Genomic DNA, 21,213 nt, shown 5'->3' with positions numbered 1-21,213 from the left:
CTGCCTACTGTCAAGACTTACCATAAAGCTATAATAATCACGACAGAGTTCTGGGCGTGTAGATCAGAGGAACAGAGTAGAGACCCCAACCGCAGACCCACATTCAGGGGGTCTGATGGTTTAGACAAAGATGCCCTTTCAACGGGAAACGATCATCTTTTCAACCACCGGACTCGGGATCAATTGGATATCCATATGGAATAGAGTAAACAAACTTACTGAATATGGATCGTAGACCCCCACACTAAAGCTAAAGCCATAATACTTCTAGAAACACATGAGAATATTTCTGAGACCTTGGAGCGGGCATGGATTTCTTAGAGAGGAGGACACCAAAAATATCACCCGCAAATGAAAAAGAAAATAAAACGGTAAGTTGCACTTTATCAAATTAAGAGCTACTCTTTTTTCGCTCCAACATCCATCATGAGAATGGAGAGTATAAAAGGGTTGTGGTCTGTGCACACAATAAATACCGCTCCGCAATAGAAACAACGCGGCTCAGTCCCAGAAACTCTGTGCTGACTGAAAGAAGCTGAACACAAAGAGTAGACGCCACCCGATCCGTGCAGTCGGTGCTGGAGACCAGGTGGCTGTGCTCCACAGCGACCAGAGCGGCCGTGGCTACCCGCCCCCCACGCCCCACCCCAGACAGGGGCGATTGAGCACCAGGGAGCAGGGCGGTGGGTGCCGTTTGCAAGGAAAGAGATGTGGACAGGTGAAGTGGTTGTGTACGCTTGTCAAAACTCATGGAAATGCCCATTCAACACAGACGGATCTCACTGTACAGAAATTACGCCTCAAGGCGGACCTTAAATGCTTGACAAAGGGGATGAATTAATGGTGATGTTTACATACATCTACTATGTCTCCTGCACGATAACGTAAACCCAAATCCTCCATAATCAGACAGTTGGTTGTAGACTCGTTTGTTGGCATAACCTGAACTGAAATAAGGCAAATCAGGGCCCTCGTGTGCCGGCCTAAGGCGAAAACCCGCGTGTGTTGTTTCTGAAAGATTGAAACATGTGGCGATGGGGCTCTGCCGTCTTGCCCCATCGTACATGGAACTTGCAGCCTATCATCTCCCTAAAAATCCGGGGGGGGGGACATTGGGGCGCCTGGGTGGCTCAGTCGATTAGGCGACTGACTCATGATTTTGGCTCAGGTCATGATCTCACAGTTTGTGACTTCGAGCCCTGCATCAGGCTCTGTGCTAAAAACAGAGTCTGCTTGGGATTCTCTCTCTCCCTCTCTCCCTATCTCTCTGCCGCTCCCCTGCTTGTGCTCTCTCTCTGCCCCTCCTGCTCTCTTTAAAAAAACAAAAAAACAAAAATCCAGGGGGAAAATTCTGAATTATAGAAGTCTGGGTTTGGTTTTGTTTTTTTTTTTTAATGTTTATTTATTTATTTTGAGAGAGGGAGCGGGGGAGTGGAAGTGGGGGAGGGGCACAGAGAGAGAGAGAGAGAGAGAGAGAGAGAGAATCCCAAGCAGGCTCCATGCTCTGTGCAGAGCCTGAAGTGGGGCTCAGTGCCTTGAGCCTCGAGAGCATGACCTGAGCTCAAGAGTAGGACGCTCAACGGACCCAGGCGCCCCTGAATGCTGAGCTCTATCTGGTCCCAGGGTTTCAGGGAAGAGACGTGGATGGTGGAGCTTGAGCTGGAACAGACCACATTCTGATCTGCACACTTTATTCCTTAGAAAAAGCGCTACAAGTGTCACCCCTCTGGAAATGTAACAGCACGAGGCTGCTCTTCTGGTGGCCTGGTCCCTGGAGGGAACTGGCCCCTTTCACGTTCATCGTTCATCGGAGCCTGCAGAACCGTCCGCACCGGGTCCTGGGGCCGTTCTCCCCCACCCGGGGAGGGAGCCAGGGAGGGACAGAGCAGGCACCAACCCAGGAAGAGGTCTGGGCCCCGGGGAAGCCTCACCCCGCTCCAGGGAGACCCCAGCATCCTCTCCCAGGCACAGAGTGGGTGGTGGCAGCACGCGGCTCCCATCTCGCCCCCCCCCCCCCACACCATATGGAACATAATCAGTGAGTCACCGATCAGGAGGCTGGGCATGCTGTCTGCATGCATCACAAATCCTTGACCTCGAGGTTGCATAGCTTGTCCCGAAGCAGCAGGTTGGACACTTAACCCATTCCTCTTTCATAGGCCCTCAGTTTCCCCTGTTTGATACGTTCTTAATCAGCTCCACGAAATCAACGGCACCCATGATTGTTCCCAGCAGGGTTGAGCCACCCAGCCTGGGCCCCATCTGGGCCCCTCGACCGCTCACCCCGGGAGCACCGGCCACTCCTGACGTTTCCTCGCGGTCCTAGCGGGGACTGAGCTGCTCACTGCTGTTTTCACTCCACCGGACTTTGGAGGAAATTAAAAGGCGGCTGTCAGTTCCCCACACCACCGTCCGAAGAGCTGCTCGGGGCAGACGCGAGTGTGAGCCTGCGGGGCCTGTCCCCTCCTCGGGTAGAGACAGGGTGTTGAGATGGCCAAATTATTTACATAAAACTACAGGGGCAGGAAATGTCGGCAGGTCCTGTGATTCGGGCAAGCAAGCGCCCACCAGATGGACACGGGCTGCCGGCAGAAGACGCATCCCCATCCAGGGCCAGAAGGACAAATCGTTTCCAGAATCACCTAGAGTCCCAAATGATCACTAAAAAAGTCAGGAACACTATACAAGGAAAACCTGTCTCTGAGGTGACAATGCCTTTCAAAGTGGTCAAGGCTCCCGACGTGGTGTCAGTCATCCTGAGGACACAGCCAGAGTGCCACGATTTTCTCCCGGGGGACCCAGGTGTGAAGAAACACCAACCCTTGCTCCAATGATCGGCGTTCCTGGTGTTGACAATCCGGCGTCCACGTTTCGGGGATTCTCAACTCAGCTGTAATTTCTATGCTGCAATTTCATATTTATGAAATCAGCTTTATAAAGACCCGTGTCTGTTCGAATCTTTAGATTTTAAATGTATCCCAACAGTGTCGTAAAAGGACCCCCCCCCCCACCACACACACACAAGTATCTAAGCCCTTAATCAACGGATTTGGTGAGTGCACACCTCTTTCCTCTTTTCTCTGAGCTCTGTGCGGAGCGGGTCCTGCCCCCGTGACGTGCACCAGCAAATGGGAAAGCACGAGCTGTGGCGAGAGCACGGACGAGAAAGCGAGCAAACACGTGATGAATGATCTCACTGAGCTGGAATCATTTAATAGCAAGATACCATTCTAGTAAGTTTTTTAAACATTTATTTACTTTCAGAGAGACAGAGACAGATTGTGCGAGCAAGGGAGGGGCAGAGAGAGAGAGAATCCCAAGCAGGCTCCACACTGTCAGCTCAGAGCCTGACTCGAGGCTCCATCCCACCAACTGTGAGATCATGACCTGAGCCCAAATCAGGAGCGGACGTCTGACGGACGGAGCCCCCCAGGTGCCCCGAGAGACCATCCTATTAAGTTTTTATGTCATTCTGAGCAGCGGCCCGTTCGAAATCAAACCTCACTACTCATACACACGGAATATTCCGAGTGAAATTATTTTCCGGTGATCTGAGCTTGCTGACCGGCCACATGTTTGCCTGGGGGGATCCTCACGGACTACTTGCAGTGGACAGTACTGTTTCCCTTGTTTTAGAGGAAACGTGCAGAAATCCCAGTGTGCCGCAGTCCGTGGCCGACAGTGGCCGGTGGCTCCAGGAGCGGGACGCGGTCGGTCGGTGCAGGACTGAGTGTGACACCCGCGCTGACACCGGGCTCTCCTTCTGGCGGGAGCAGGTCCACAACAGCCCGCGGCGAAAGGGAAGCGGGCACCGAGGCGCCCGCCTCCCGGCACCCTTCACTCTCAGGCCCGGACTGGGCGTGAGGGCGGCAGGAGATCACCGGGAAGAGTGGGATGGGAGCCTTGGGGCACAGGGAGAGGAGGCAAGGCCCGGACGGCCAGGGAGGCCTGGGGACGCAGGGGGAGCAGAGGCCTGGGGGGCCGTCCGCCCGCCCGCCCTGGACAGAGGGAGACCCGAGCTGGGAGGGGGCTGTGGAGGACGCCAGAGCCCCGCAGCAGGTCCCAGAGGCACAGCACCGTCCATCCACCCAGGTGGCAGGAGGCAAGAGTCCTGCACAGACTGGGGGGCAGACGTGTCCACACGTCACGTCAGCCCGTTCCCGGCAAGATCCAGGTAGAGGCCACCGAACCGTCAAATCAGGGGACTCTGTTGGCACTGAAAGCCATCCCTCGGTGAAGGCGTGTGTCTCTTTTCGCTGTATTTATATCCTCGTGTTTGAGAGTGGAGGTGTCCGCAAATGTGTGCTGCTGTATCCAGGCTAGAGTCACTCCGTCTCTATTTTAGAGCTAGTTTTTCTGAGCCCAAAAAAAGAAATAGAAGAAAAACAGAGAGTTGATCACTACACCCTCTGAAATAGTTTTTCGTACATTTGAGGGCAATTACTAAATCACTACTGAAGCCCCGTCTGCTTGGGGCTGAATGTCATCCTGGCTGGTCCCTGGGGTGTGTCATTCTTTTAGGGTAATCTGCGACGCCAGACCTCACCCCTGTTACAAACGCAGTGTGCTTTCAAAGCTCTTTCTGTTTAAGGTATTTGCTTATTTCTAGCCAGCAATACCTTACGAAACAGGTTCACTTGTGAAAACAGTGATGGCTTGGGTATAATTATAATGAAGAGAGCCAGAAACTCCTCCTCACTCACACCAACCACTTTAATTCACCATTTGTGTGTAACTAAGGATAATTCAATTCTCATAAGAAAAATTAGTAAAAATCAAATATTTAATTTCTGGTTATATCTATTTTTTTTTTTTTGCCTCCTCAACTAAATAGGAATGTATCATTAGTAATATTAAGAGAATTCTGATATTATATAATACATTCTTTTGTTTGGTTGAAATCATTTCTTATCCTTTCAATTATAAAATTAAAATATGTGGGCTCCTGGGTGGCCCAGTTCGTTAAGTGTCTGACTTTAGCTCAGGTCATGATCTCGTGGTGCATGAGTTCGAGCCCCGAGTCAGGCTCTGCACCGACAGCTCAGAGCCTGGAGCCTGCTTCAGGTTCTGTGTCTCCTTGTCTCTCTGCCCCTCCCCCACTCACACTCTGTCTTTCTCTCTTTCAAAAAGCAAAAGTGAACTATTGGGACCTCATCAAGATAAAAAGCTTCTGCACTGCAAAGGAAACAACCAACAAAACTAAAAGGCAACCGACGGAATGGGAAAAGATATTTGCAAGTGACATATCGGATAAAGGGCTAGTATCCAAAATCTATAAAGAACTCACCAAACTCCACACCCAAAAAACAAATAACCCAGTGAAGAAATGGGCAGAAGACATGAATAGACACTTTTCTAAAGAAGACATCCAGACGGCCAACAGAGACATGAAAAGGTGCTCAATGTCGCTCCTCATCAGGGAAATACAAATCAAAACCACACTCAGATATCACCTCACACCGGTCAGAGTGGCCAAAATAAACAAATCAGGAGACTATAGATGCTGGAGAGGATGTGGAGAAACGGGAACCCCCTTGTACTGTTGGTGGGAATGCAAACTGGTGCAGCCACTCTGGAAAACAGTGTGGAGGTTCCTCAAAAAATTAAAAATAGAGCTACCCTATGACCCAGCAATAGCACTGCCAGGAATTTACCCAAGGGATACAGGAGTGCTGATGCATAGGGGCACTTGTACCTCGATGTTTATAGCAGCACTCTCAACAATAGCCAAATTATGGAAAGAGCCTAAATGTCCATCAACTGATGAATGGATAAAGAAATTGTGGTTTATACACACAATGGAATACTACGTGGCAGTGAGAAAGAATGAAATCTGGCCCTTTGTAGCAACGTGGAGGGACCTGGAGGGTATTATGCTACGTGAAATAAGTCAGACAGAGAAAGACAGATATCATATGTTTTCACTCATATGTGGAATTTGAGAAACTTAACAGAAGACCGTGGGGGAAGGGGAAGGGGGGGAAAAAGAGGAGGGAGGGAGGCAAATCATAAGAGACTCTTAAGCAATGAGAACAAACTGAGGGTTGATGGGGGGTGGGGAGAGGGGAAAGGGGTGATGGGCATTGAGGAGGGCACCTGTTGGGATGAGCCACTCGGTGTTGTATGGAAACCAGTTTGACAATAAATTATATTTTTAAAAAATTTTAAATTAAATTAAATTAAATTAAATTAAGATATGTTAGTCTCAAAACAAGCCTTTATGCTAATGCAAGGATTCTTACATGTCCTTCAGTGAAGTTTCCTTTTTTCCCCCCAAAAATGTTATACGTACTTCTTAAATGCATTTCTGGGTATTTTAATCTTTTGTGCTGTCATTAGGAACATGACTGTCTTCTCACACATATTTCAAAGTAGTGTGGTTTGTAAACAGAAAGGCTATTTCATCTAAATGTACATTTAACAGTTAAGAATTGTCATTTCTGGTTTTTTCTCTGCAATAACTCACTAGACATTCTCTTGGACTTTTCAAGCAGGCAATCACATTAACAGGTTTGAAATGAAGGTTTCAACGCTGTTTAAAGCTAAGTAAGGATACACCCAAAAATGGAAAATATGCGACAGATTTTTTTTCAAGCCACAAACAGATTTAATTAAACCGTTAAGTTTTTGAAATATGAGTCAAGTACAATATTTGCTTTACGACATGTCCTATCACAATTTTTTAAATGATGTACCTTGGGGCGCCTGGGTGGCTCAGTCCGTTAAGCGTCCGGCTTGAGCTCGGGTCACGATCTCACACTCCGTGAGTTCGAGCCCCGCGTCGGGCTCTGTGCTGACAGCTGGGAGCCTGGAGCCTGCTTCCAGTTCTGTGTCTCCCTCTCTCTCTGCCCCTCCCCTGCTCATGCTCTGTCTCTGTCTCAAAAATAAATAAAAACATTAAAAAAAATTTTTTTTAATAAATAAATGATGTACCTTGAAGGGTGAACCGCTTGAAGCAATTCACTGAGAGGGCCCCCCCCCCTTGCCCCGGCCCACACCGCACGCGGACGGAGCTCTGCCCGTGGTGCCCGAAGCACAGGAGTTTTCACTGCTGCCGTGCGGGCCGCAGACTCCTCCTTCCAGTGCTGCCGGAGGCTGGCAGGAGACCCTGACCCCAGTCCAGCGGCAGAACCACAGGTGGTCCCGTTGCCCACTCTGCGGCCGGGACCCCACCCTCCGACCTCAAAGTGGCTCTGGGAGCGGCTCCTGCCATGTTTGCGTTCGTTAAAAGATCCATTCAGAACTCAAAGTCGGCTTAGCAACTGCAGATTCGGCCCCGTCCAGCCGAAGGCCGGGAAACAAACCAGACAGGAGTCCCTGGAATTCTGGGGAATAACGAACCACGCCCCCGCCCCCGTCCTGGTGCTCGCAACCTCCCGGCCCGCTTCTCTCTGCGGCCGAGCCGCCCCAGAGCGGGCACGCCCCGCACCTGCTCCCTGACCTGGCCTCCCAGCACCCCTGCTTCCTCCATCTGGACACCCACGGCCGGCAGTGCCTTGGCAAGGACGCGGGAGAGGAGGCCAGGCCTGCAGGGGGGAAGGCACAGACTCGGCCCGGGGCAGACTGGGGAGGCACGTGGCAGGGCCGGCTGGGGCTGGAGCGGGGTCCCCCCAGAGCTCAGAGGCTGAACCCGCGGGAATACGCGGGCGGCCACGCTTCTAAACACACGCACGAGTCAGAGAAAGCCCGTGGTCCCGGTTCCAGGTAAACGGCTGTTCCTTTGGCAAGACTTTCTCAGCCTGGTTCCTCACCCAGGCTGCAGACCACAGACAGCGGTTCCTGTGACTGTCCCCATCTCTCCTAGGGCGAGCCCGAGCCCTTGTCCTCTCGGGAAAGAGTCCTAACTCCTGACACCGCAGCCACACACAGGACTCTTCTCCCGCTGACCCAGGAGACAGAGGGACACAGACCTGCCTCTTGGCCCGTCTGTCCCTCAGAGTCCACCGGGCTCCTCCCAGGGCCGCGGCAAGGATGCCCCGCTGACTCTGGGACACCCACCTCCTTCTCGTGGCCAGTTTCCCGAACAGGAACGGAGCCAGCACGGGACCACCCCTGCACTGCCGGCTGGGGGCCCTCGGGGGTCCTGGAGGTGCCGGGCCCGCTGCCCCTCGAGGACCCCTCTCCCCTCGTCCGCTCCTTCCGCAGACCGTGCAGGTCCCAGGGGGCTTTGCTGCCCACGCTCGGGGGCCGAGGGCAGCAAGCTGTGAGACCAGGTGGGCTGGAACCCCTTCCGGCAGCTACCGCGTGTGCAGAGGAAGCTGTCTGAAGAGGCAAAGAAGAGGCCAGGCCGCCTGAAAAGACAAGAAAGAGGAGCTAGAGGGACAGAGAGACAGGGACAGGCGGACAGAGCCTGAGGGAGCTGGAGACAGAATGAGACGGAGGCCAGGGCCGGGGGCCCTGATGGCATCTGAGCCCTGCCCGGGACCCCGGGCCCGGGCTTTGGGGAGCCCAACTTCCTCTGGGTCTGCTGCGCCCCGACTGCTCCTCCTGCAGGCCGGCGCCGGGTCTGAGACATGCTGTCCCGTCCCTCCTCAGGGGACGCAGTCCAGGGTGACCCTCACGCACGGGGATCCTTGTGCAAGTTGGGAGCACACAGACAGTGACAGCATCACTCTGGGGATTCTCGTGGTGACCCAGGTCAGGCTGGAAGGGGGCTGGGGGCCGAGGCTGGCGGAGGAGGGGCCAGAGGCAAAGCACCGATATTAGGTACGTCAGGAAATACTCATGAGACTGTAAACAAAACCTTCCCAGAAGGGAATTTGAGCCAAGGGAGGGGACCTGCTTAGTGGGTGAGCCACGTCTGTGCCAACTCCGGTGGGGGCATCGGCTGAGAGCCCGCAAGGTGTCCCCCGGGTGTGGGCAGGTGACAGGGTGGAGAACGTGCCCGGTCCTGCAGGGCGAGGGCAGGGACGGCCTGTGAGGGCCATGGTGGCACGGCCCAGGGCAGGAAGGATGGGAAGAAACGCCCTGGCCGTCCTCTCCCCGGCCCACCCCGCCCAGACCTGCATAGAGGTCAGGACGCAACCCCGGGGCCGTGGGGCCAGAGCGGAGGGGAGCGTGGACAGGGGTGGGTAGATGGAGCCCGGGTCACCACCCCGAGATCCTGAAGCTGCTGTCCAGCCCTGCGATTGGACCGAGAAGGGCCCCCGTGTTCCCCAGGCTCGCCTCTAGCTGCACAGGATGAGCTGGGCCCTGGGGTCATCCGGCTCTCTGGGGGGGAGGGCAAGGCTTCATCCTTGCTGGGGAGGGCCCCCCTTCCCCCCAAGGAGTCACCGGGGTCAGCAGCCCCGGGGTGGTGGGTTTTCCTGCAGAGTCGGCCGGAAAGGGGCTTCTGCTCACGTTAGCCCACACAAAACAATGACGGCTTGACTCTGAGGACTGGTTTCAGTGCGTTCCTTTCCCTGTAGGCCGTTCTTCCAGGAAGCCCGAGTCGGGGCACTGCCATAGGACTGACCCAGGAGCATGCCCAGGACATGGGTGTGGGATGGCCTGTCCCACAGGACTCAGCTCCTGGCAGCCCCACCAGCCCCTAACCTTGCTCCAGCTCAGGCGGGAGCGTGGAACCTTCCCTCGACTCTCCTGCTTACCTGGCAGAAACCCGCTCCCAGGCCAGGCCACCTCGGCAGGCACCCCGCTCCTCCTGGCCAGTGGGGCCACGCCCTCCCCCCGTGATCTGGGCCGGCACGGTACTGCCCTCTCTTGGGGCTCCCCGCGGACTCTGGTGTCCTGGTTCTTAGAGGCCCTCTCGGCAGCCGCAGGCCCCATCAACAGGCTCTTAACTGAGTCACGGGAGGGGCCTTCCTGAGCTCCCAGGGGGCATGGCCATTCTCCCCTTCCCGGCAGGCCCAGGTGCAGCCCAGCAGCGGGGGCCATCGGGCTTCAGGCCCTGCACCCAGGCGTGTGCACAAGGGCCAGGAAGTGCAGCCCCTGGGGCGGAGCAGACAGAGAGCAGGGGACCGGCTCTGGGCCGGCACCACCAGGCATACTGGCCCCGAAGCCGCCGAGTGGGGAGGGGAGGAAGAGGAAGCTGACTGGGGAGACGGGTGGCGGGCGTCAACCAAGGGCCACTGCCTGTTGCCTCCAGCCCTCATCCTCGGGGGGTCGTGGGTCCCAGGGCAGGAGGGGGACAGGGAGGGAGGCGGGGCACAGGACCCAACAGCCTGCAGACCCTCGGCCACCCTGGTGAGGCTCTCAGCCCTGTGTGGTTGGTGGCCTGAGGGCATCCGGCCAGGTCTGCACAGACCCTCCCGGTGCCCCCCTCCCATGTCCACAGCTGGCCTGAGTGTGGTCAGACTGGTTCTGCCCGCTCCAAACTGGCTTCAGGTGTCACGGCTTCCAGGCAGCCTGGGGAGCCTCCTCAGTGAGGTCCGCCCGGCCACTACTGTGACCTGCACGGTCAGGGGCTCATGCGCACCTGTTGCCTGCACCTGCAGAATCTCAGGGCCCCCCCTCCTGTATTGGCCATGTTTGGGGGGGTCTGAGGGGCCCCGGGGAACTCTGCTGGACTCCACCCTGAAGCCCAAGGGCGTCTTGTCCACTTTCCTGTGGACAGGGAGGCAGAGCTGGCCCGGGACACGGCCCTCAGGAAAGTGAGCCCTGGGGGGTGGCGGGGACACGGAGGGGTCCCCGGGCAGCCTGGCTCTCCTGAGTGAAGGGCAAGGTTCCCGGCCGGGGGCGTCCTGGCCTGATGGGGTGGGGCTCCGGGTGCGGCCTCGGGCAAACAGCTGTACTTCCCGGCCTCAGTTTCCCCACCTGTGGAGTGCTGTGCGATACTGGGCTGGGCCCCCGGGGCCGTTACGAGGACAGTAGCGTGCAGGTGAGGACCACAGCCAGGGTCTGGCCCAGGGACCCAGGGTTTGTTGGGGACAGTGCTCAGTCTGAGTTCACGGCTGTGCAAACGGTTGTGAGCGAGCCGGCCGCTGCACACGCAGCCCTCTAGTCCACGCACAGGAAAGTCACCTGACTTTCAAAACATGAGCATCGCAACCCAAAGTTACATAAAAAGGAGAAGCGCTTTCTGGCTGAGCGCGTCCTCCTGACAGCCCCCCCTTCCCCGCCTGGCGGTGCAGGGCCAACCCTCTAACCTCGGAAAAGGCTCCAGGCTATTTTAAGCACGGACTTGAAAAGCAAAAGCAGCTGTGAAGTGAAAAGTTTTAGGAACATTTCCATTTCCTGGAGTGATGGAAGGAGAGCCCGGCCCGTGGGCCCGGGGAACAGAAGCCTCTGCTGGCAGAGCGCGGGCGTCCGGGCCCCCAGCAGCCAGAACGCGGGCGTTGGGCATGGCGCGTCCTGGCCTCAGGCAGGCAGCCCGGTCTGGCGGGCGTGTGAGTGCCGAGTTTCGGTGATTCATCGGGGTGGGGGCGCTGGGCAAAGGCGGGCGTGACTGCAGGCGGGGACTCAGCCAGGGGAGGATGGCCCGCCCCGCCCCTCCCGTGGCCAGCCCTGCAGTGGGCCTCAATCCTCCCAGGCCAGAGGCCTCGTTGGACCCCCGAGAACCTTCCGGCGTTCCTCTGCTGCCCAAGGCGCGGCACCGGCCCGGGGAGAGGGGGCTGCCCACACGCCCAGGCTGCCATGAGGGGGTCTGCAGGACCAGGGGTCCCACACCACTGTGCCCACCTGGCTGGGGGCCCGCTGTTGCCTCTGCACCGAGCCCACCCCGTCCCCTCAGTCCTGGGCTGGGGAGAGGCCGGCAGAGTGGTCATGGAGGTGGCCCCTTACCTCCTGGTCTGTGTCCTCAGTCTCCCTCTCTCTCTTTGTGGCCTTTACCCCAAGGCTGCAGGGTCCGGTGGCGGGCCTGGCCATGTCCGACGTCAATAGGGCTGGACGTCTAGACACAGACCGCAGGGCTCCGTGTAGGGGCGTCTCCCAGGGGAGATCCCGGCAGGAGTGTTCCGATAAGGGGCGGTGCTGAGGGTCCCGTCTCTGGGGTCTGAAGGGCTCCTACAGGTGCAAGCCCAAATGCCCCACCTGGCTGTGCTCAGAAAGGGATACCAAACAGGTGGGATCCCACCCGTGGAGACAGCTTGGGGTCCTCGAAGGCCTCGTCAAGGTCCCTGCCTCTGGTCCCAGGCCTACCCTATTTAAGCCTGACTGTTGGACTTGACTGTTGTGGGGAGCGGGCTCTTTGCCAAGCAACCCTCCGTCCCACCCTGACCCCCAGTGTCCACAAGAGCCTGGACATCGTCTGCTCCAAGGACCTGGGCCCTATCCTGGGGAGGGACGCACAGCCCTCACTGCTTGGTGGGCGGCCTGCTGGTCCATCTCCTGGGGGATCCAAGCACCTACCACAATCGTGGGAGCTGTTCCCCTCAAGGCCAGAGGAGGGGAGGGAGGTTCCCAGGCTTAGCAAGGGCCAGGGGAGGCGGGAAGGAGGGAGGAGCGGAGAAGAGGGAGGGGAAGGAAAGGGAGGAGGGAGCAGGGGGAGGGAGGGAAAGGGGGTGGAAGCTCGGGTAAGTGAAAGGGAACACGGCCTCCCAGGGTTCTGGCCCCAACATGGAGTGTCTAAAGCAAATGAAGCACTCCAGCAGGAAGTCTGTCTACACCCCCCAGCGGGTCTTGTCTGTACCCGTCCTGCTCCCCAAACTGCTGTGCAAAGCCCCCCCGCCGGAGTTCTGGGGAAGCCCAGCCACCCTCCTTCTTCCCAGAGGCCCCGGGGCCCCGTGCTCAGCCGCAGGCCTGGCCAGCGGGGGTGGGGGTGGCCGGGACGAGCACAGGGCAGCCAGTGGATGCTGCTGCGGACCGCGAACCGGTGCAGAGGGCCCGCGGAGGAGGTGCCCCGGCTGGCCCCGGGGCTCTGTCTGCCCCGCGCCACCTGCCTGGGGTGCGACCTGCGGGCCAGACCTGGCCTGGGCAGAATCCGTGCCTCTTTGTCTGCCTCTCATCACCCCAAATCAGCTGTCTCCTCTCATAGGTCGGCCTTTATTTGGAGCAAAAAGATAAATGTGAAGTTTAATTTTCTCCTTAGGGCGGGGTGGGCGAGGGGGTGTGGCCCCCCTGCCTGCCCCATGTCCCCCCAACCCTGCTCACCCCTGACTCTAACCTACACTCCCTCCTGAAGCGTTTGCTCAGCCTGCCCGCGCACACGTCTACCCCTGCCAGGCGGACGGAAAACTGCCCCGACCGGGCTCCAGCAGTGGGTGCCTGTCATTCGGCTGGTGTCGCAGTAGCATGTGGCTCCCCCGGTCCCAGCACTGGGCAGCTCATGTGGGATGGTGGCCGTCTCAGGGTCACCGCCCCTGCGGCCCCACTGAAGGGGCCACGCCGTTCCCCGGGCTTCAGCTGCAGGACAGGGCCAGGGCCGGGCCCGGGCGGCCAGTCCGAGGGACTCAGGACTGTGTGCGGGGCAGGCCCCCTGGGAAGTGGTGCTTCCAGGGCACCAGCCGGAGATCGGGGGGCAGAATTCCTGCTTACCCCTTGGCTTTTTGGGAATTCAGCATTATCGGTGATATACTTCGATGGCAGCTGGAAGGGACATTCGCAGGTGGCCACATGGGTATGTGACGTCAGCAGCACTGTGCTGTGGGCAGCTTCAAGCCCCTGTGCCGGCGGCCCCTCACCAGTGTGACCCAGGTGTGACAGGCTCACCCCGATTCTGGGGTCAGTCACTCGTCCGCACCCGCACAGACCACACCCGTCCCCCTGCAGAACTGTCCCCTGCATGCCGAGGGGACCTCCTGGAGAGCATTGGCTGATGACGAGACGGCTGGACAGTCTTCCCCATGTGTGCAGCCCTGAGAAGTGGGCACTCAGGATCACAGTCACGGAGACCTCGGGAGGGCTCTGTGTCCCCTGAGGCAGACAGACAAACCCTGGCTCGTGGCCTTGCAGCCCACAGATTCCTTTCTCATCTTCATTGTAAGGTCTGGGAGGCGAACGTGGAAATGGTTTCTTCTCTCACAATGTGTGACGGCCTTTCCAGACACCCCACTCTGGGGTCAGGGGTGAACCTGAACCCCCCAGGCCTGGCCGGCCTTGCTCTCTCCTCTGGACCTCGAGAGGTCGGGCCCCTGCCGTGGAGGGTGGAGTCCCAGCCCCAGCTGTGAGCTCCCAGGTCATCACTGTCCTCAGGTGGCCCCTGTGCTCGGGGACTGAGCCCCGTGGGCACCATCATGACCACCTCATCTTGTGCCCCCAGAAGCTGGCACCTCTCTGGGTATCATGCAACACCCATGGCCGAAGTGCCCCTTTGGTCACTTGACCTCGTTAGTGTTTGGTAGGTCGCAGCCGTGTCTCCCCCAGCCCAGGGGCGTTCGGGCACAGGCACTCTGGGGAAGTTCCTGTCTCCTCAGGCTTCCTGAGGAGCCTGGGCCGGGCCGCCCGCCTCCCGGACCTCACTGTGTTTCTGTCCAGAGAGGCAGAGGGTGGCTCTGCCCCAGGACATCCGGCTCACTTTCCCTCTGAGTCCGGAAGCTAGTTAGTTCTGGAGCACCGGCACCTTCCCGCCCCACTGCTGCGTGGACGCAGCTCTAACACCAGAGGTGACCCCATGCGGGTGGGAGAGCACCAGCCAGCTCTGGGGTGAGGCGCCCTCGGGTAGGCGCCCCTCCCAGGGGTCTCTGGCACTGGAGGATGCTGGGGCTCTGGGGTGAGGCTGGAGGCCGTGCCGGCCGAGTTGGAAGTCCTGGGCTGGATGGGAGGAGGGGGTTGTGATGGGTGGAGGACCCTGCAGGCGTGCCCTTGGGTGAGCACCCCCATCGTCCGGGGCGCAGGGGTTCACTGGAGAGTTTCCGAGGGAGGGGCTCAGAGCATGGGCTTCTTAGCCGGGGCTTGGCTCCCATGGGGTAGCCCCCAGCGGCCACTCGCTCCTTCCCCAGCAGGAGGACTGTCCCCAGGGCCGCGACACTATGTGAATGGGTCACGGTAACCAGGAGAGGTGCTGGCCTGACGGCCGTTTCTCCTCTGGAAACAAACTCCGGGCGCGGGCGTTTGGGGAACTCCTGCACCCGAGATGGCTCAAACTCCTGCTCCGAGGCTGTGACTTCTCTCCTCGGGTGACCAAAACGACCTCTGGGGATGGGGTGCGGGGCCAGCTTCCTGGGGCGTGGGCTGGCCAGTCCCACAGGACACCAAGCTCAGAGGGACCCCCTGCTTGTCTTGACCCCCACATGAGCCTGTTCTTCAGGGGGCGCTCTGACCCGTGTAAAGGGCCAGGGGCCTCCCTGTGGGGCGCCCGGGGAGCCGAGGAGAAAGGGTGTCCGGTGGGAGGAACACAGGCGCAGGGACTCCGGCCCCTGGGCCCAGGGAGGGATGGGCCTGAGTGTCCAGGCGGCCCCACCACCCCTGACCACGGCCCTTCCTCCTCAGAGAAGGGAGCCTGCCCAGGAGGGGCTCTGTCCCAGCCTAATAATAACTCCCAGCCTGGCCCCAGCCGCTGGCTATTTTTAGAGCCCCTAACCCAGCCCCCACGTGACTCAGCGAGGCCTCAAGCGGGGATGAGAAAGTCTCAGGATGGCCCGTGGCCAGGGCGCTCCAGGCGGTCGGGCGGGCGTGGGCAGTGGGGGGCCCAGAAGCAGGCCAGGCCTTCAGAGGAGGCTCCCGCCTCCACCCGCCCCGCCCCGCCCCTCCCTCCCTTCCTCCCTCTCTCCCTCCCTCCCCGGCAACGGCTCCCCCACCCCCACCCTCCAGCCAAGCATGGAAAATCTGATGTCAGAATTCCAGCCTTGGCAAAGAATGCTGACCTTCTCCTCCTGGGGAGTCATGGGCCTAAGGGGCTGGGCCTGGGTCTCCCCCCCTCCAGGTGTCCCCAAGCACCCCGGGGGCCACTGCCCTCCTCCCCTCTCTGACACCCCAGTGTGGCCGGCACGAGCACCTGAAGGCCCCACCCTGCGTGTTCCAGGCTGGTCCTGCCCCCAGGAGCCCGGTCCGTCTGTCCATCTGTCTGGCCAGGCCGCTGTTACTGGAAGGGTTTCTGGGGCGGGTCGCCTGGCTGAGTGGAGCAGTGGGTGGGGGGCACTGCGCTGCCCAGTAGTGCTGAGGCCCCCGACCCTGTCCAGTCCTTGAGGAAGTGTGTGCAGGATGGGGGGGGGGGCAGTGGGAAGAGCGAGAGAGCTGTGGACATGCACGTGAGCGTGTGTGTGTGTTCCGGTGTGAGCAGTGTGAGCTTTCGCGTCTAGTGTGAGCGTGCCCTGTGTCCTGGTGTGAGCGTGTGCGTGTGTTTCAGTTCTGGTGTGAGAGTGCGCGTGCACGTGTGTGAGTGCATGCCCACATGTGCATGTGTCTACAAGCGTGTGTGCTTGGGTGCTGCTGTGTGTGCGTGTGAATGCACAGGCAGGTGAGCACGCTCGTGTGGACACACGTGTGCGTGCACGTGCTGTGTGATGCGCACGCACGTAGGGCACGTGTACACAAACGTGTGTGTGCACATGCGTACGTAGGACCTTTGGTCCCTTCCCAGCAAACTGACTTTCTTCGGCGCCTTCTGGCCAAGGGGAAGCGCCCCGAGCCGCGTCCCCAGTAGCTGCCCTGCGGGTCCCACCCAGCAGGAGCTGTGCCGCCAGCTGAGGGGCAGGGAGGAGGGCTCCCTGTGCTCTGGGGGCCCCCCTCCGGGATGGGGGAGGCCGAACGGAGGGACTACCCGGAGCGGGGGGTGGGGGGGGGTGTGTGTGCACTCGCTGAGGGTCCCGGCTGGAAAGGGCAGGCCTCGGGAGCCCTGGCAGGTCCGGTGGCTTTGGGCGGCCGTCACCTCAGCGAACACAGGTGCAGACACCCGGGAAGGGTCCCCCCCCGCCCCCGCTTCCTGAGCGCCCCCCAAGTGTGGGGTTGCCTTCCCGCTGGGGGGTGTCTGCTGTCGCTCACTCCCCAGAACGCGATGTTAACCTTGGGCTCGCAGCCTCCAGTTCTCCGTCGTTGGCTTTCTCTGCTTGGAGCGTCAGGACGCTGTTGTGTTTAGGGAAGACACTGCTTCCCGGGACGGATCATGGCGACCATGGCACCTTGTGGATCCTGCGTCTTCCTACTCCCGAGGCCTCAGCGGGACGAGGGAAAGTGAAAAGGTTTGTAAAAGCCATTTTCTGGAATGAAAGTATTATGCTGGTTTTCGTTGACTTCAGAATCACTTGGAAAAAGGTTTTCATTTAAAATATTTGGCTGCCTGTCCTGTCGCGGACTTCCTCCCAAACCCCCCACCACCCGTGGACGGGGAGGGGGGGGGAGGAGCCCGGAAACGCACCCCACCCGGCCCTGCGGGAACCTCTGTGGCTGGTGCATGTGGACGGGAAGCCACCTGGGAGCCCACCTCCTCTGGCCACGTGCCAGCCCCCTCGGCCTCCGGGTCGGGACCGCCAGCCCGTGCCCACCAGAAACCTGAGCGGCCCTCACGGCTGCGGGGATCCCAAGGGCCCCTTGAGGCTCCGTCCCCAGCACATCCCTGTGACCTCAGAGGGCACGGGACCTCCCCTCGATTCATGCGGACCCAGGGCCGAGCGGGAGCCGTGGACACTGGGCCTGGAGGACAGAGGACACCCCAGATGCGGTCCCCCAGGGGTTCCCTGCAGCGGCCCTAGTTGGGGGGGCCCTAGCAGCCCCCAGGGAGGGACCCAAACCAGACCCCAGTCCTGCCATTGGTGGACACGGGATGGAGCCCTGTGTGCACATGTGTGCACCCGCACACACACACACACACACACACACACACAGCATACGCACACGCCACATGCATGCACACAACATACACACACGCGTGCAGCACACATGTATACAACATGCACAACCACACAGCCCACACACATCACAGAGCCCATAAACTGTCCTGCATACGGGACGAGGAATGAACGGCATCGGTCTCTCTGATGATCACACAGAAGGACAAACCTTCGGACGGGAAGGAGACTGAGGCATCCGGGGAGTCAGACAGCGCGGAGGAGCCGCGGGCGGGCGGGCCGCTGGGGGATGCACGCCGCAGAGGGAGCAGGAAGGGCACACAGGCCCTGGGCCCAGGTCCTGGGGCCCCCGGCTCTGAGGAACAGGCTTCAGGCCCGCAGGCAGACCCTCCGGAGTCTGGAGACGACCTACCACAGCCCGTCCACAGGGACAGGGGGTCACGTGCTTTGGCCAGCTTCCGGTGGATGAAGGAGACCCCAGTCTTCAGTTGCAAGGTCGAAATAATTGTCTTGCTAGGTCACCTGTGGGGCTCAGTCGGTTAAGCGACCGACTCCGGCTCGGGTCATGATCTCATGGTTTGTGAGTTCGAGCCCCTCATCGGGCTCTGTGCTGACAGCCCGGAGCCTGGAGCCTGCTTTGGATTCCGTGTCTCCCTCTCTCTCTGCCCCTCCCCTGCTCGTCCTCTCTCTCTCTCTCTCTCTCTCTCTCTCTCTGTCTCTCGAAAATTAACATTAAAACAAAATTCTTTTAGAAATGGTAATTGTCTTACAAAAGACCACGCGTCACACAAAGCACACACTTGTTTGCAAGTGCGTGTTAGGTCTTTGTAACATTTGTTCGTGCGTCTAACAGACCTCATAAAACCTCAAGGATGCCGAGAAAATGCTTTTGTCGGGACCACATTTTTTTCACCTTGGTGACAAAACTGGCCGCGAAGGAGAGCGCGTGGTAAGGACCCCTCAGCAACTTGGGCCGTGCCTGTCACTTCCCCCGACAGGGGACGGCCCGCAGCGCTCACAAGGGAGGGACCCGGGACGGACCCGACACGGACGGAGGCCCTCCTCACGCTGGGCCGGGCCAGCCCCCCTGGCTGCCACAGTGACCCCCGGCCACTAGGAATTTAAACACATCCCCCAAACAGCTGCGGGCTCAAAGAGGGGGAGCACAGCCACAGCCGGAGTGCTTGGGACACCGTCAACCTGCAGACACTGCTGGGGACGGTCCCGGGACGCGTCAACGGCTCTTCCCAGGGGCACACCGCCGGCCTTCGATCTTGTCATTGTGAGGGGAGTGAAGGTCTACGCACCTTTCAACTCCCTTAGTTTTAAAGGATAATAACAAGCAACCTGGGGGAAAGAACCGAGCGTCTTGTAAGCCAACGCTGAGAAACCAGAGCACCTTCCAAGTCGGCCGATAATCCAAGTGCTGGTGTGGGGGAAAAAATAGCAACAAAGAAAGCGATCCGTGGCAAATAGAACCCAGAAAAAGAACAAGAATATAAACCTGCAGAATCATATAACAATAAGACACACAGTTAAAATCTGAAAACCCGATGAAAGTATAAATGAACAGGATGGCCTCAAGAAGCATGAGAAAAACCGCACGGACCAGTCGATAGCAACAGATTTCTGAGAAACGTGATTGCCTGGGGAATCTTTTCCAACGCGTAAAGAACAAGCGATTCCCAAGCCACACAGACCTTTCTGAGAAAGACTAGATACCTCCTAGTTCGATTTCTGAGGCTAGCGTAACTTCGATCGACACACAGAGCCTGGGCGGCTCAGTCGGTTGAGTCGGTTAAGCATCCGACTCTTGGTGTCGGCTCAGGTCATAATCTCACGGTTTGTGGATTCTGACAGCAGAGGCTGCTTGGGATTCTCTCTCTCTCTCTCTCTCTCTCCCTGCCCCTCCCCCATTTGTGCACACACACACCCCCCCCCCACCGTGTCTCAAAAATAAATAAATAAACTTAAAAAAAATCTGAAACCGCTTTTGAAAAACCTACTGGCCACCCAGATACAAAAATCGTCACTGGAACACTAGCAGCTCAAAATCAAAATCGTGAGGAAGGGTAATTGAAGACCTCAGATTCCCAAGTGGGTTTATCCCAGGGATGCAAAGACAGCTTAACATCGGGAAATGGATAAGCTCTATCATAGCCACAGTCCGCAGAGAAATGTCGTCCTCTCCAGAAAAGCCAACGTGGACAAAGTTGGAAATCCGCACCCGACAGTCTTAACAGACTCTGAGCGGAGTACGTGGGGTGCTGCAGAGTGCCTGTCTGTCCGGAACAGTAGCTAGAAGCTGGAACCCCCGGCGGGAGGCACCCCCACTGGCGGTCAGGTTGTGCAGGTGGCTGGCACCTGAGCGGGAACTTCCCAGCAGGCTCTGGGCATCTCACAGTCTGCAGAGGAGCAAAGGGAGGTCTGGCCGGGGGGGTCGGGGCTGTTCCTGGGGACCTCTGCCTCCAACAGACTCAGGTCCCCGTCTTGGCCGCAAAGCTCGGATTCTGGTCCGCCAGCCGTGCCAGCCGTGGTCTGGAGAGCAGGGGTGGGCAGTCAAAACGCTGCTGTGAGGGGCCATCTTGGGAGAGGAGGTGGGAGGGGGGCTCTGCGTGGACATTGATTGCTTGGGGTCACCCCGCATGGTATTCTGCCTCTCTCCCTTTTCCAGTCCACACTGAGCTATGCCGGTCATCAAAGCACCAGATTCTCCTGGCCGAGATGGGGAAGTGACCCCATGAGAGCCAATGAAGAATAACGAAGATTTTGCTGGGAATTCTGGACAAAATACGCTCATTGTTCACTCGAGTCTGTACCTGTGGGAACGGTCTGGACCCGCCGCAGCCATCCTGTGACAAAGAAGACAGCTGTGCTAGAACATGGATACGCACTTAGAGACCAGACTGGGATGCTTGATCAAGCCAGACCTGAAGCTTAAGCCATGTGAACGCATACATGCCCTTGAAGTTAATTTGGTCCGGGTTTTCTGTCTTTTATAGTGAAGAGTCTTGGGGCACCTGGGTGGCTCAGTCCGTTAAGTGTCTGACTCTTGATCTCTGCTCAGGTCTTGATCTCAGGTCTCAAGTTCAAGCCCCACATCCGGGTCCACAGTGGGCACGAAGCCCACTTATAATTAAGAGTCTAGACTGCCACAGGCTTCAATTACAACAGGACCTGTCCACACGCACCGCTGTTGCCTAACGCCGTTCTGAAAATCCCAGCCATTTTTATTTCTATGTGACGGAACCATCATCACATAGAAGGACTTGACCCCCCAGATCCCAGATGACGGCAAAGCCCGGCTGGCACGCGGTGGGAGCTCTCTGCCAGCCGTGGGCCATGACAAGCGTTCATCCTGGGAGGGGGGAGCGCCCGAGGAGTGCCCCAGGCCTGGTGAGGGGACGCAGGGGCCCGCGGTGGTCTTTGCCCCCGACGCCCTGTGACGGAAGTAGCTTCTCTTCTTTCTGGGAAATGCACTCGGCACCCCCTGGGGACGTGCCCCGCGACCCGGCGTTGCTCCGTAGCTCGGAGGAGCCAACGTGCCAAGTGCCTTTGCGAGGGCTGCTGTCCCATGCGTGACACTTCTGTGAAAAATGACTTTTTTCCGTCGCTC

The 21,213-nt window shown here is 58.6% G+C and overlaps 1 protein-coding gene and 2 long non-coding RNA genes across 4 annotated transcripts; 1 reads left to right on the top strand and 2 right to left on the bottom strand.

The window, feature by feature from the left end:
* Positions 1–3,184: 3,184 nt before the first annotated feature.
* Positions 3,185–6,757, bottom strand: LOC123380967. The gene is made up of 2 exons (XR_006587457.1): positions 6,696–6,757; positions 3,185–4,356 (listed from the first exon to the last, which is right to left on the bottom strand). It is a non-coding gene; the product is annotated as an uncharacterized LOC123380967 (long non-coding RNA).
* Positions 6,758–6,812: 55 nt separating this feature from the next.
* Positions 6,813–12,314, bottom strand: LOC102901622. Its single transcript, XR_441483.4, has 3 exons — positions 11,719–12,314; positions 7,999–8,291; positions 6,813–6,873 (listed from the first exon to the last, which is right to left on the bottom strand). It is a non-coding gene; the product is annotated as an uncharacterized LOC102901622 (long non-coding RNA).
* Positions 12,315–12,416: 102 nt separating this feature from the next.
* LOC123380966 (WAS/WASL-interacting protein family member 1-like) lies at positions 12,417–20,571 on the top strand. 2 transcript variants are annotated; one of them, XM_045040895.1, is made up of 2 exons: positions 12,417–16,991; positions 20,272–20,571. In XM_045040895.1, exon 1 carries the CDS (start codon positions 14,850–14,852, stop codon positions 15,780–15,782), a length of 933 nt encoding a protein of 310 aa, XP_044896830.1. In that variant the 5' UTR covers positions 12,417–14,849; the 3' UTR covers positions 15,783–16,991; positions 20,272–20,571. The 2 variants fall into 2 exon arrangements, with proteins under 2 accessions (XP_044896830.1, XP_044896831.1); XM_045040896.1 differs by lacking the exon at positions 20,272–20,571 and adding an exon at positions 17,799–18,244.
* Positions 20,572–21,213: the final 642 nt, after the last annotated feature.

Source organism: Felis catus, chromosome D2, assembly GCF_018350175.1.
Source record: "Felis catus isolate Fca126 chromosome D2, F.catus_Fca126_mat1.0, whole genome shotgun sequence".
Taxonomy (NCBI): domain Eukaryota; kingdom Metazoa; phylum Chordata; class Mammalia; order Carnivora; family Felidae; genus Felis; species Felis catus.
The sequence above is the reverse complement of the archived record's forward strand: the minus strand, read 5'-3'. Positions and strand labels throughout refer to the sequence as shown.